The sequence below is a fragment of the Convolutriloba macropyga genome, unplaced genomic scaffold (genome assembly GCF_964194025.1).
Source record: "Convolutriloba macropyga unplaced genomic scaffold, txConMacr16.3 SCAFFOLD_1375, whole genome shotgun sequence".
Lineage (NCBI taxonomy): Eukaryota > Metazoa > Xenacoelomorpha > Acoela > Convolutidae > Convolutriloba > Convolutriloba macropyga.
The window spans coordinates 4,141-18,790 of record NW_027450913.1 but is presented as its reverse complement, the minus strand read 5'-3'; the positions used below and the strand labels follow the sequence as shown (position 1 = coordinate 18,790).

The 14,650-nt window shown below is 35.8% G+C and overlaps 1 protein-coding gene across 1 annotated transcript; it reads right to left on the bottom strand.

Moving 5' to 3' along the window:
- Positions 1 to 493: 493 nt before the first annotated feature.
- On the bottom strand, positions 494 to 13,602 carry LOC142356269 (uncharacterized). The gene is made up of 3 exons (XM_075408215.1): positions 13,493 to 13,602; positions 1,688 to 1,793; positions 494 to 1,044 (listed from the first exon to the last, which is right to left on the bottom strand). The coding sequence occupies exons 2-3, from the start codon at positions 1,747 to 1,749 to the stop codon at positions 555 to 557; spliced, it is 552 nt and encodes a 183-aa protein (XP_075264330.1). The 5' UTR covers positions 1,750 to 1,793; positions 13,493 to 13,602; the 3' UTR covers positions 494 to 554.
- Between the last annotated feature and the right edge of the window lie 1,048 nt (positions 13,603 to 14,650).

The window sequence follows — 14,650 nt, the reverse complement described above, 5'->3', positions numbered from 1 at the left end:
TGATGATAAGTGACCATCGAATTTCACTACTTAAAAAAACTTTAAGAAAATAGAAGAAAACTTTGTCAAAGTAAAAACATTTCAGCTGAGCCGAAAATCCCTGAGTCATAAGGCACCTTGCATTGTTTTTTTGTAGTCTAAATATATTACACACAAACTTAATCATCGATTTTGATGGTTTGACTCAATATTTTACAGAAGCTGCAGAATTATACATTTGTTTGATCGGCACTATAAATGTTTTTTGTGTATAATTAAAAATCCAGATTTGAGGGTGACATTATTTCTGCATTTTAATAAAACAAAATGCGGTTTTAGTATGAAAAACAGGCAAACGTTTGATCAGCTGTTTGTAAACGTTGGGGTACATTTGAAACTTGAAGGACGTTAGGTCACGAATTATATTTGTTTTAAGTAATAAATAAACTCAAAAAATTTCTTGAAAGTATTTTAATTGTTTCATTTTGCCCATCCCAAGTTGTTTTTTTGCTTACCTTTCCCACTGATTATATTTTTTGGTTTCTGCGCTTTTCAATCTGCACTACATCTTCACTTCACTTTCTCTTTTCATTATCCTCGACGTTTGATTGAGATTTAATCAACTCTCTCTTAATATCTTCCACGTGTTTTTTATAATAGGGCACCCTAGCAAACACATGCCTGTATACATAGGAGTTACTTTGCTCGTGATAGGCTCTTCCGCAGTCTTTGGAAAGTCCATACAGGCATATGGGCATGCCAGTTTGGATGTCCACTTCATAAAGAAGGTGACCTGGACGTAACTGCGAATTCCCCCGGCGGAAACAGGAGTCATGATAAGTGTACACATAAGTTTCAGAATCTTCGGGGTTGTTTCCATTCAGTTTATCAAATTCAAGAACGGGAAATTTTCGGGTTAAACTGTAAACTTGTTCCCACTCGTCTTCCCTACTTTCACTAAAGCCGAAAGCCATGAACCGAGAGTCCTCTGATCTATTTTCACCGCACATTTTGACCACACGACCTTCGGGTTGTTTGTTCTTCAGCTGGATTACCTCCAAAGAGCTGTTGGAAAAAAAGTACAACTAAAGTCCAAGGCTTATTTTTCAGGGGTATTTATCTTCATAAAAATTGCTATGAGCTTTGCAGAAAAAAACTGATTTTCAATGATGTTGTATTTAATTTGCTTTGTTTGCCATTTGTGAGCTCCTTCGAGTTGCTTCAAATCTATATGGTGTTGTGCTCTAGTATAACTCAGGGATAAATTAGCGTGACGTCTCTGCCGATCTGAGTTGAGACAGGCTGGTTAACTTACAAGAACTTGCAAGTTTCTTACAAGTTCTTATGAGTTCATGCATCGCCACATAAATTTTTCTTACAAGTTCTTATAACTTTACCAACGACCTTATAAATTGAAAGTGTTGTTCATCTCAATCAAAGAGACCGTCGACGGTCTGTTAATTGAGATGCACAACACTTTTGTGGAATCTGTACAACACCGTTTAGTCTTAGATAAATTGAGGAAACCCCGCTACTGCAGCATTCAAAACCCAATTGTCTGGGTTGCAATTTCGAGATGTGTCGAAACGAGAATTTGATCTGTCCGTGATTAAAACTGAGAAAAACTTTGCGATTAACTTAGATTCCATAAAGAGATGTCTAACTAAGGAGTTAATTTAATGATTATTCAATCGAAAGTTATGCTAACTTGTCATAAATTGGAACAGATTTCCGCTCAACCATCTCATCTCTTAGTATCAGTCTCTTCATCGCAGGGGGTCCCACAGCATTTCCAATTGACAGAGATATACCCCCTAAAATCTCAACCTTTCAACAAAATTACCTAAACATATCAAAGGGCACAACTGAAATTTTTATAACTAAAGACAGAAATGGATTTGTACAATTGAATGTTTTTGAATTTTATTGATGAACTGGTCTTTTAAGGTCGTCTCAATTACTTATTATGCACAATGGAGTAGTTGTCTAGGAACTGAAACGCCACGGAAACCCCACCGACTTTTTATAATAGGAATTAGATCCCCCACGGAAAGAAACCGCTACGGAAATAAACCCCCACGGAACAATAACTCTTTTTTAATAACCTTGATTGAAGGACCAAGTGATTTAATTGAAAAACCATTGCAGTAGAAAGTTATACACGCAAGCTCTGATTTTTTGCGCGTCTAGAAGCAAAAAAAGTAGTTGTTACCAATGATTTAGATAATTTGCTTTGATGAATGTTTCAATATAACAAAAGCCATTTATGCATTTTGGATAATTATTGTGTTAACTTAGCACCACAAAAACCTAAAGTTTTAAGTCGAGAAGACTCTTATAGGAAGCAGAAGCAAAACAAGCTCTTTTTTTTAACGAAGTTTAGGAATATAGTGTCAGCGGTTTTTCGGTCTCTACTTCCGACAAATTCGACCCAAGTGGGCGAAAGAAGCATATTTGCTACCGCTTTTGATGAAAATAAATCAGGATTTTGTAATTAATAGCTAAAACTTTAACCAGAAAAGTTGACTGTTAGCATTAAAGATTTGAAAACATTTTCCCAAATTTGACAAAAACTGCCAAAAATTGCAAAACATGTGAACAAAAACTCACGAAATCCGTCGAATTTCTCAAAATTTTAAGTCTCAATAACTCCATGGCAAAAAACTTTTCATTTATATATTCTGGGTTTGACGGTAAATCTAATGATATTACACACAATTCACTGCATTGAACTTATCGATGGGCTAAGTTTAACAAAACAGAAAACCTGTTGAGCATACAGTTCAATTAGGTGCAAACAAATTATAGGGAGGAACATGAATATGTTGAAGACTGTGACTGGAAATTTAATTTTTTATGCCATTAAAACAGTGTGTCATAGAGCAGGAAACGACTACAGTCAACTAAAACCAGCCAAATTAACAGCAATCTATTGAGATTGTCAAATTATAAATATCATATGATTTTCATGATAAGGAAAAACTTTTTTCTTAGAAAGCAGCCTGTTTTTCTACTAATAATTAAAGTGTAATGGAAAGTATTATTTGGCTATTCAAAATGTGGAATTTTGAAAAATAAAAGTTGCGTCTATATGTTTCTAGCAGAAATGAAAGAATTGACAGGAACTGAGCAGAACTGTGAAAAAATCCGGAAAAAAATTTATCCAAACTAATGCACGTAAGGACTGAAACATAACAGGAAAAACCAGCCGGAACTGACTATCAACTTTTAAACTAAATTTTTTTAGAAAAAATTAAACAATTTTACAAAAGTTTGCAAAAGGTTGGTTCTATGGTATAGCCATAAGAACAGAAACAACAATTTTTCAGTAAAACAATATAACCAATTTTAAACAATATGGAATCCTAAAGAATTGACCCCAAATACGTTAACCGAAAAGTAGTGATCACTTCATAATTGTAAAGAAAGAAAAATTTTAAAATCGGCTTAATTTTTTTTTCGAAGACTGGTTTAAATTGACTAAAATTGTTTAGTTTTAGGAACTCTCTTTTTCATTACAACCTCAGTGATGGTTTTGATAATTTTATGAATTAAACGGTAAATTCGTCAATATTAGATAATTGTAAGCTTGTAGATAATTTTTGAACATAATTTTGCTTTCAATTTAGAGACACATTCAACGCATTCAATGCCCATTTCCTAAGAATTTTTGGACTAGTCAACGCTCCTAACCTCTGACCTTGAATAATTTTGTTGTTTGTAAACGTCGATCTTTTATAAATTTGCGTTTCCAAGCGTAGGTGTTTATTAATTTTGCGTTGAGTTAGCATACATCTTACATAATTTTGCATTGAATGTAGCTTAAATCTAACTTAATATTGCGTTGAATTTAGCTTTGGTCTTTTAAAAAAACTCAAGAAGTAGACCTCTGCGTATGAGACTCAACCCACTGATCTCATGCATACGTGTCGCTTCTTCTATCACTGTGCCACTGACCCCTCGTTTACTTTGGAGTGGCACTCTTTATAAATCGGACTGTAACATCACGTTGTACATAATTCTGGCGTTTCTAAGCATAATTCTTACATAATTTTGTGGTTTCTACGCGTATATTATATTAATTTTCCGTTTCTAATGGCAGTTCTCACAAATATTCAAAATTTGTTAGTTGCAATTAGCAAAATTATGTTTTTCTGTAGACAATTGTTGAGTTTCCTTAAATTAAAGCTTGAGTTGAAAACAGGTTTTCGGTGCACTTATCATGAACTTGACAACAAATTTCTTTTGGGACTCTAAAATCAATAGCCTAATTCTAAACCCATCCCCCCAAGTACCCAACTACTCCTTTCTAACAGTCGCCCTCTCCCCACCCCCCCCCCCCCCCCAACACACACACACACACACACACACACACGCACACTCAATCTCATACCTAGTCCCGCAAAAATTTGAAATGTACACGTATTATGTGCATTGAAAAACGAACAAAAAGATCAGAAAATTGTTTATCTGTAGCATCAGAAAAGGAGTTGATCCATCTTCGTTTTTTCATGTTCGTATATTCACTTTTCTTGATTTTTTTTCTTTTTTTTCTCGATTTTTCATTTCGACTTTTTTGATTTTCTGTTTTCTTTGATTATAGAATATATGGGTAATAGAAACCAGTTTTTGCGATTATGAAACATTTAAGACGAAATGGTCACGACTTTCAAATTTTCTTTTTTCTGATGCATTGGAAATTCCAAAAAGAGTGAGACCTTCAGACAATAATTACTTTACATTATAATCCCTCAGAATGATTGCTGTCTTTGCTGAACTATTTCACTGAACGGAATTTGAAAAAATCAATCTCCTCGATAAAATTACAACACAAATGTTCTTTTTTTCGTAGTAGAGGGTTGACAGTTTTGCGCAAATAAGAATTGTCATATCTTGAAAACGGGTTTTCGGTGCACTTATCATGAACTTGACAACAAATCTCTTTTGGGACCCTAAAATCAGTAACCTGATCTTAACCCCATCCCCCCAAGTACACAAATACCCCTTTCTAACTCCCACACACACACACTCAATCCCATACCTAGTCCCTCAAATTTTTGAAAAAAAAAAACGTTAAAGTAAACGCAAAATTATGAAATATCTATGCTAAATTCAACGCACAATTTTGTCAGATCTGCGCTGAGTTCAACGCAAAATTGTGTAAGATCTACGCTGAACTCGCAAAATTATAGCTAAATGAGATCAACTCTAAATTCAACGCAAAATGTTGTAAGATCTAACCTTAAAAACGCAAAATTATGCAGGAGTAGCGGTTAATGCGCTGGATTCATGTAAGATCTATGCTAAATTCAACGCAAGATTGTGTAAGATCTACCCTTAAGGACGAAAAATTATGTAGGAGTAGCGGTAAATGCGTTGATTTGATCTAGAATCTACGCTTGAGCGTAGAAATTTCAAAATTTTGTGTTGAATTTGGCGTTGATCCTAAAGAATTTTGCGTTGAATTAAGTGTAGATCTTACGTAATTTCAACGTACTAACCGCCAATCTTACATTATTTTGCTTTTTTAAGCGTTCATACCTCGGCCCGGGGGTTTTGTATTTCTAAGCGATTGTTCCCATCACGAAAAGGAAGCTTTATCTCCAATTTGAGACTTGGAAAGGTAAGGAGACGGTAAGATACACAAAATATAAGTGAATTCTTCTGCTCGATGTTATATTGAGCTTCGAACACGTGTTCTCGCCGATGACGAACATCTTTGGTTGCGTTATTCAGACTGCTGGTGCAACAAAACTAATTTTGTCCTCAATCTATTCAAGGGATTGAACGTGTTTTGTGTGACTGTTTATTCCGGATAATTAGACTGTTTACTCAAGGAAGCAAAACTGCTTGACGACAAAAATCGTGTAAACACTCCGGATCTTTTAGCCACAAATACATCACGACCAGCATACTGTCAGCTACCAAACTTTTGAAAAACATCCTTCATTGCTATTCTTGTCATTGTTTTCTGCATTTCTCTTTTGCATTCATCTTCAGTTTTTGGCTGTATTCTTATTGTTAGGCATTGGTTTAGGTTCAGTAGATTGACCATGTGTCTCACTACTATTTTTATAGCTGTTTGTTTGCACCACTCGCACTTCGTCTTTTGAATTGAAAATTCATGCCATATCTGTCTTTTGTTAATAACTTCAACGACTGCTGATCCAATTTGTCTTAAGTTGTCAAAAGCAAATGCATTGATAAAAAAGTGAACAACAACATCAATTTTTCCAATTTTTCAAATAATTGTGCTAAAAAAAATTTTTTTTCTAAAAGGTTCGTTTTTGCTGTTGGAGACACTGTTGGCGCCAAAACTTGTTGGTTTATGATCAACCCCAGCCGGAAAATTTCTCCTTCTACTTCCAATTTTCCAATTTTTTGATAATCAATGCGATTGGTGTTCAAATTTTTCTCATATCTTTTTGCGCTTCAAATACGGCTATCATAGAAATGATTGATTTCATACTTGCTTACAGGACTTTATTGTTTTATGGCCTCCCGGGTCGAGACCGAATGGCTAACTTGTAAGAACTTGCAACTTTCTTGCAAGGTCTTACAAGGTGATGTATCGGCTTGCAAGTTTTTTTTCTGTTAACCGTTCGACTTAAAAGGCTCCTACAAGTTAGCCATTCGACTTTATATTTCCTTAAACATTAACCATTCGACTCATACGGTTTTTACGAGATAACCCTTCATTTTGCGAATGTTCTTCTTGTAAGAGCTTGGAAGTTTCTGGCAGAAACTTACAAAGCGATGCATTGCCTGGCAAGTTTTTCTGCCAAAAATTGCAAGTTCTTACAAGATAACCATTCTGCCTATGCTGCAGGAAAAAAAAACACAATAAAACGTCGCAATATTTGAATATACACTTACTTTGCACATCGAAAAAAGAGCAAATAATGATCACAAAATTATTAATATATAGCATCAGAAAATCAGTTCATCCACCTTCGTTTTTTCATTTCCTTTTTTCACTTTTCTTTAATTTTTTTTTATTTTTATCTTTTAAGACTTTCTTCTTTTTTTTCTTGTGTTATAAAATATACGGATAGTAGGATTCGGCTTGCGCAATTATGAAGCATTTGTAGAAGAAATGGTTGCAAATTTCATTTTTTATTTCTTTTTGTTGCATTGGAAACTACAGAAAGAGTGAGACCTTCTGATAATAATTACTTTACATTCTGTTTCCTCAAATTGATCGCTGTATTTGCAGAGCTATTTCACTAAATGAAAATTAAAAAATCAATCACCTTGACAAAATTACAAAACTAATTTTGTGCGGCAAATTTGTGTTGAAATTTGTGCGGCAAACCAAAAAAAGTAATAACTCCGCAACGGGTTGAAATTTGTGCGGCAAGCCAAAAAAAGTAATAACTCCGCAACCACTGCACCAACATCAAATTTTGTTTCCTAAATCCCCGTTAGTGTGGCGTCCACCTGTACACGCTAAAAATACCATAAACTTTTTCAAACCACCATAAACGTATAAAATAACTAAAATAAAACTATCAAACCTAAAAAACTATAAAATAACAGACAAAATTCTTTAATCAAAAGTTCTTTTTTTGAATGTGTTTTTCAGTTGGGACTTAAACTTACGAGTTAGCTATTTGACTAGCAAGTTTTAACAGATTAATCATTCGACTTGCAAGTTCTTACAAGATAACCATCTTTTGCAAGAAACTTGCGAGTTCATATAAGTTAACCATTCGGTCTCGACCCGGGCTTTTAGCTTGTATTTATAACAACCTATTTAAGGATGCAAATGAACATCACCTTCTTTCACTCAGCTAAAAGAAAATGAACGCACTTACTATTGATTTTGGTGCATGATCGTCATGTGTTTTTGACTTTAAATCTTCGTAGATATGGCAAGGTGTCCAAATTTTCAGTTTTCCAGAGCAAAAAAAAACAATGAGTTGTCGAAAACAGAAAAACACTTTATTTGACAGTATAAGAAATTGAGACGACAACTATAAATACAAGGCCAATAATCACAGTTAAACAATGATTAAGGCCTCTTAGGTGTCGAGCGTGGTCTTATCACTTCATGCTCGATTGTGATCCTTCCATACTTTTTAATAGTCGAGCACGATTTTATTTTTTTTCATTGGGATTCATTTGATTTTTTTTTCTCTCTCTCTCTATCTGTGGATGAGCAATCGTCAACACCCCAGACACATCTCGACAGAGAAAGGGAAAATACAATAGATTAAAATAAGAAACATTAAAAGATATTAAATAAAAATTGAACTCCTTAATAACAACTTTCTATAGGGAGTATACCTTGAAAGTTTATCGATTGAAGGAATACGTTATTATTAACTCAAACATTCACCATAGTCAGTCAGCAATGAACCTTGTTGTTTTTTAGCAGTTTTGAATGGAATTTTTGATTTTGAGAGTGGACAAAATTTTACCAAAAAACTTACGGAAAATAGAAATTTTGATCTGTCTTACCCCTTGATTACGTTATATGCACAACCAACTTTCAAACTGCACGCAAAACTCCGAGTCCAGTAGAAAGATTTTTGGGATCAGCAAAAATTCACATTATTTTGGGTTGAACTAAATGCCAGCAGTAAAAACTGAGTTCAAGTTAATGATTACATTATCACCAAATTCAAGCTAAACACTTCTTGCAATATTAGAGTTGAGTATCGCCCTCTCAAAGCGAAGTTGGGGTGAACATAGTCTTATCATACCAGCAGTGAGTTGAGCACGATTTTTCATACCATTTGTGGTGGAGCATGCCTAGGAGAAATTAGATGTCTTCTAATAAAATTTATTGAGAAACCTTCATTTTAATACGTTTAAAATTTTTCACCAATTTAACTCCGAAAAGAAGTAATCCGTGGCTGCATTTTTCAAAACTGCAGATAATTAACTGCAACAGGTAAAAGCAAAATTCTTAACTTTTTCATCAGTTCTTCAAAAAGCAGTCCGTTAGTTTAACGTATACAAGTACCGAGGATAAGAAATATTAAGGTCTAAGCAAATAAAGATATTAAAAAGTTCTTTGTGATAATCAAGCTCCCAACAAAGTCTTTCACACTTGGCTTATTGTGTCATTATATTGTTTTGATAGGTAATTTGTAATCATTTTGGCAGTTTTCGCCGTTGAAGTGTAATGATAAAATTCAATACTCTCTTTCAAATTTCTGTTCATCATTTTCAAAACAAACACAAGCATATAACATCGCATTAACTTTTGTAGGAGGATAGCAACACATGGTTTTTGCGACGCCTTTTTTAATGCTCATTTGGCCGGTATTTTGTCTGATACAAATCAGTACAACGAACGTCACCATTTTGTACCGATGGATCCAAACAATAACAAAAAATAGAGCCATATCTTGTCTTATTCTTTTATAGGTCTTATGATTCAATTTACTAGACAGTGTGTTAAGCAACCTTCTCTTGAATATTCTGCTTTTATTAAATCGCATTTTATGCTCATTTTTAACGCCTAGAAAACCGATTCTGAAACAATATTTTTGTATCGCTTACATCTAATTACTTAGAGACGTACTCAGGCCCAGAGGAAGACGTTGGGACAGTGGTTACAAACTTTACAGGCAGGTGGACGAGCAATCCAGTTGACGTGCGCAATACGGCGGAGCGTGCGACGCTCTAGCAAACGTAACAGAGTTCAGTGATCCGAGCAGTAGGTAAGAGTAGGTTAGTAGTTCATTGGTTTGGTCTCTTCGACTACCCGAACCCATCCAACGGTCCTTAGGTTTTTCTCGACAGGCGACTACAATTCATAATGTCAATTAGGTGCGAGAACGTACTGTTTGATTCAACCTGATCAAATAGCGTTCGCATAACACTGTGCGCCGGAGTACCGCTTACTGTGATTGAATTTGACATTGCCACTGATTGACGGAATTGCGGTGACTTGGTTACCAAGTAGAAAATGATTAACTTTTAATCTGCCTAAGCTTGACGCGTTGTCGCTTACGGGCGTTAATGGACGTGAATGAAGGGTTTAATCTACCAGACAAAAAGTAGTACTTTGAAACTCAACTGTCAGGCGACGTGTTCCACGTATGGTGTAACTTTGGCATTTGAAACTACGAAAATTCCTCTCCCAGATGCCATCTTATTGTGGCACACTGGGCGGAACAAATCTACAATCATTGACTTTGTAGAGCAATTCAGCAGCAAAATCATTAGTTTTCAACTTTTTGATGTTCTCACGGAGTTTTCATCCGCAGCAACAACGTTAGCACCAATATCTGACACGCTCATGGCAGGGGTACCTCGATGGGAGGAAAACAAAACTATTCCCATTTAACACGCATAAGCGTTCTTTGAAGAGACAAATTTCTGATGGACAGCACAAGTTGTCAAACAAGTCAAGAGGAATAACCAACTCTTCTTGGTGGTCCGACAAACGGTAATGTAAAATGGGACAAACTAATGGACCCCAATATTGGTAGATGATGGAATGAGATTGGCATGCGAGGTTTTCTACTGGTAGTTTAGCAAAGGGTGGCAGCGCAGAATATTCTTCATATGACAGTTAGATTTAATTGAAAGCAGAGGGAATAGTAGCTTGAGTAAAGCCACTCATAACTTAAACAAACTCGAACTCGAAGATCGTAATTTGAGCAAAATTCAGGAGACTCTATTTTTTCTGTATTTGAGCCGGCAGATAGTCAACGCCTTGATGGTGACTTTTACGTGAGTATGCCGCGGAAAGAGCTTTTCTTCAAAAAGCAGTCCGTTAGTTTAACGTATACAAGTACCGCGGATAAGAAATATTAAGGTCTAAGCAAACAAAGATATTAAAAAGTACTTTTTGATAATCAAGCTCCCAACAAAGTCTTTCACAATTGGCTTATTTTGTCATTATATTGTTTTGATAGGTAATTTGTAATCATTTTGGCAGTTTTCGCCGTTGAAGTGTAATGATAAAATTCAATACTGTCTTTCAAATTTCAGTTCATCATTTCCAAAACAAACATAAGCATATAACATCGCATTAACTTTTGTAGGAGGATAGCAACACATGGTTTTTGCGATGCCTTTTTTAATGCTCATTTGGCCGGTATTTTGTCCGATACAAGTCAGTACAACGAACGTCACCATTTTGTACCGATGGATCCAAACAATAACAAAAAATAGAGCCATATCTTGTCTTATTCTTTTATAGGTCTTATGATTTAATTTACTAGACAGTGTGTTAAGCAAACTTCTCTTGAATATTCTGCTTTTATTAAATCGCATTTTATGCTCATTTTTAACGCCTAGAAAACCAAATCTGAAACAAAATTTTTGTATCGCTTACATCTAATTACTTAGAGACATACTCAGGCCCAGAGGAAGATGTTGGGACAGTGGGTACCAACTTTACAGGCAGGTGGACGAGCAATCCAGTGGACGTGCGCAATACGGCGGAGCGTGCGACGCTCTAGCCAACGTAACGGTATTCAATGATCCGAGCAGTAGGTAAGAGTAGGTTAGTAAATCATTGGTTTGGTCTCTTCGACTACCCGAACCCATCCAACGGTCCTTAGGTTTTTCTCGACAGGCGACTACAATTCATAATGTCAATTAGGTGCGAGAACGTACTGTTTGACTCAACGCGATCAAATAGCGTTTGCGTAACACTGTGCGCCGGATTACCGCTTACTGTGATCGAATCTGACATTGCCACTGATTGACGGAATTGCGGTGACTTGGTTACCAAGTAGAAAATGATTATCTTTTAGTTTGCCTAAGCTTGACGCGTTGTCGCTTACGGGCGTTAATGAAGGTGAATAAAGGGTTTAATCTACCAGACAAAAAGTAGTACTTTGAAACTCAACTGTCAGGCGACGTGTTGCACGTATGGTGTAACTTTGGCACTTGAAACTGCGAACAATTCTCTCCCAGATGCCATCTTATTGTGGCACACTGGGCGGAATAAATCTACAATCATTGACTTTGTAGAGCAATTCAGCAGCAAAATCATTAGTTTTCAGTTAATGTAAAATGGGACAAAGTAGTGGACCCCAATATTGGTAGATGATGGTATGAGATTGGCATGCGAGGTTTTCTACTGGTAGTTTAGCAAAGGGTGGCAGCGCAGAAGATTCTTCATATGAAAGTTAGATTTAATTGAAAGCAGAGGGAATAGTAATTTGAGTAAAGCCATCCATAACTTAAACAAACTCGAACTCGAAGATCGTATTTTGAGCAAAATTCAGGAGACTCTAACTTTCCTGTGTTTGAGCCGGCAGATAGTCAACGCCTTGGTGATGACTTGTACGTGAGTATGCCGCTGAAACAGCTTTACAAATACGTGGCGTTCCTCTAGAATGTTAGGATGTTGTGCATCAACGTCAATTTCCACCAACTGTTTGATGCGGTCAGCCGATCGGATTAGACCATTTGGTCCAACAAAGGGAGAAGACAGAGAATTACGTCTGCTCCACTTAAAAGATTCCTTTTAGGAGAAGACCTTTTTATTAAGAGTTAGAAGACGCCCGTTGAACAAGTTACTGGAAAAGACGCTCGGCTCCGTCAAGCTCAGTGGTGTCTATTATACTAACATCGGCAATACGGTGGCATTTGTGGGAGCGTAGCAGCCGGATTGCATACGCTGTTATCCGTACCCATTTGAGATGAGAATTGATTTTATCAAAGGATATTAGTTGCGGGGCGGTTCCTTAGTTGGTTTAACTACGGATGTGGCCAATGATATATTATTTTTGCCGTTTTTAGCCCACCATACCAAGTTTGATATAAATAACTACTTCAGAGCGTGGTTCGAACGGGAAGTGCTTTGTTCAGAAAAGTTTTGGATGCTCTTTTGTTCGGTGTCTTGTCTGATCGCGAAGTAGTTCAAAGCCGGTAACCACTTTATACCGATGATTCAAAAATCCGAAAACAATAGAGCCAAAATTTGTCTTATTTGAAAGTTTTTTTTATTAAATTTATTTGAAATTAAATTATTTGCTTTCTTCAGAACCTGCTATGTAAACTTAAACGATTTTTTCTTGTTGGAACGCTTAGAAATACTCGACTCTCATTGGATAATACTTTACTTGCTTACAATTTTAATTACTTATCAACAGAAAAATTTTCAGAAAACTACCTTCAGAACGGGTAAACCTAGTCGTCCGTAGCTGCATTTTACAAAATTGCAGGTGATTCACTGCAACAGCTAAAAGCAAATTTCTTAGCTTTTCCATCAATTCCTCAAAAAGCAGACCGTTAGTTTGGTGTATACATGTACGCAGGACAAAAAATAGGAAGACTTAAAAAATAAAGATTTCAAAAAGTTCTTGGTGATAATCAAGCTCTAAACAAAGTATTTCACCCTTTGCTTAATCTGTCTTTACATTGTTTTTTTTTTTTTGAAATTTGTGACAATTTCGGCACTTTTTGCTGTCACTTATTTTTCATTTAGTGTTGAATTGATCTAAAAACTAACCTGTGTGCGGAAAAAATTGACGCTAAGCAGTGTTGAAGTCTGAAACTTTTGAAAGGTATTGATTTATACTTGAAGGAGGTTTACCATCCAACTGGAGGCACGAAGCGTTTGTTAACACCCAGTTCGTTCCAATCAATGCTCCACCACAGCGCTGTATCGGCCACTGTTTTGTGCTCCATCCATTAATGGATACGTAGAAGTTTGGATAATCTAAATTATTTGACTGGGTTCATTCATCAGCAAATAAAATTTGCCCCTTGGTCATTCCTTTCCAAGAAAGAAAAAAAGTGCGGTTAAATCAGTGCAGTTTTTCAGATAATTAGTGTGAAATATTTAAGTTGATTTAAGTTGAATTTTCAAAATTTTACTACCATAGATAGACTGGATTTAATTAATTTTACCGCAGAGTAAATAGAATTTTGGCAAGACGGGTTTCCGGCTATAAAACAATCTTAGTAATCAAACTTAGTCATTTACTTATAATTATAATGTTTATGATTTCCTGGTGTTCATAAAACCGTTATACCATTTTTCAAAGCATGATTAATAAGCCATAATTGTGACGTCATTTTCTGCTGAAATAAATGACGAAATGGATATCAGGTTGTCTATTTATCCATAACATGACATTGACTTTTCCGATTCAGCGTGCATTTTCATACATAAAGAATAATTTTCTCCCTGTTTACCGTTCTCCGAACTCTTGGCGAGTTCCCATTTGAAATTTTGCGCGGAATTAGGGTTGCAAGTTCATATAGCAAAAATCTCGATTTCTCCCTCCAGGAGGATAAGAGAAAAAACAAGTTCACGAGTGAGATCTAATTTAAATTCACGGGTAAAGTTGGGAAAAACTTAGATGGATTTCTCCCAAAAAATTGGAAATATAAATTTTGGGCAAGCTTCCTCGCTGAGGATGAGGGGTTATTCAGTAAAAACACAATTTTTTGAGATCCACTGGGATTTCCTGTAAACAATACTTCGGGTATAATAATAATAATAATAATTGTGGTTTCTGCGTAATCGCAGCGGAACAGCATTAGGCCTACAGTAGCCTGTTCTCAGCTGCCCTTTTTCTTATTATTCCCCACATTTCAGACTAATCTTTTCATGAGCAGCATTGCTCTTTTTTGGTGACTATAGCCAGTTTTTTTTGCGTCTGAAAGTTTTATGTGGTACCATCATTGCAGCCAACATTGGTCAGGCTATGGTCAACCTGAAGCTATGGTTAAGTAAGAGCTCATC

Bases quoted from the DNA above. Each gene is read 5' to 3' on its own strand.
- LOC142356269 (XM_075408215.1), bottom strand. From the start codon at position 1,749: ATGAAGAGACTGATACTAAGAGATGAGATGGTTGAGCGGAAATCTGTT. The intron at 1,045-1,687 runs GTTAGCATAACT...TTTTTCCAACAG, and splicing joins TCTGTTCCAATTTATGACAA to CTCTTTGGAGGTAATCCAGC.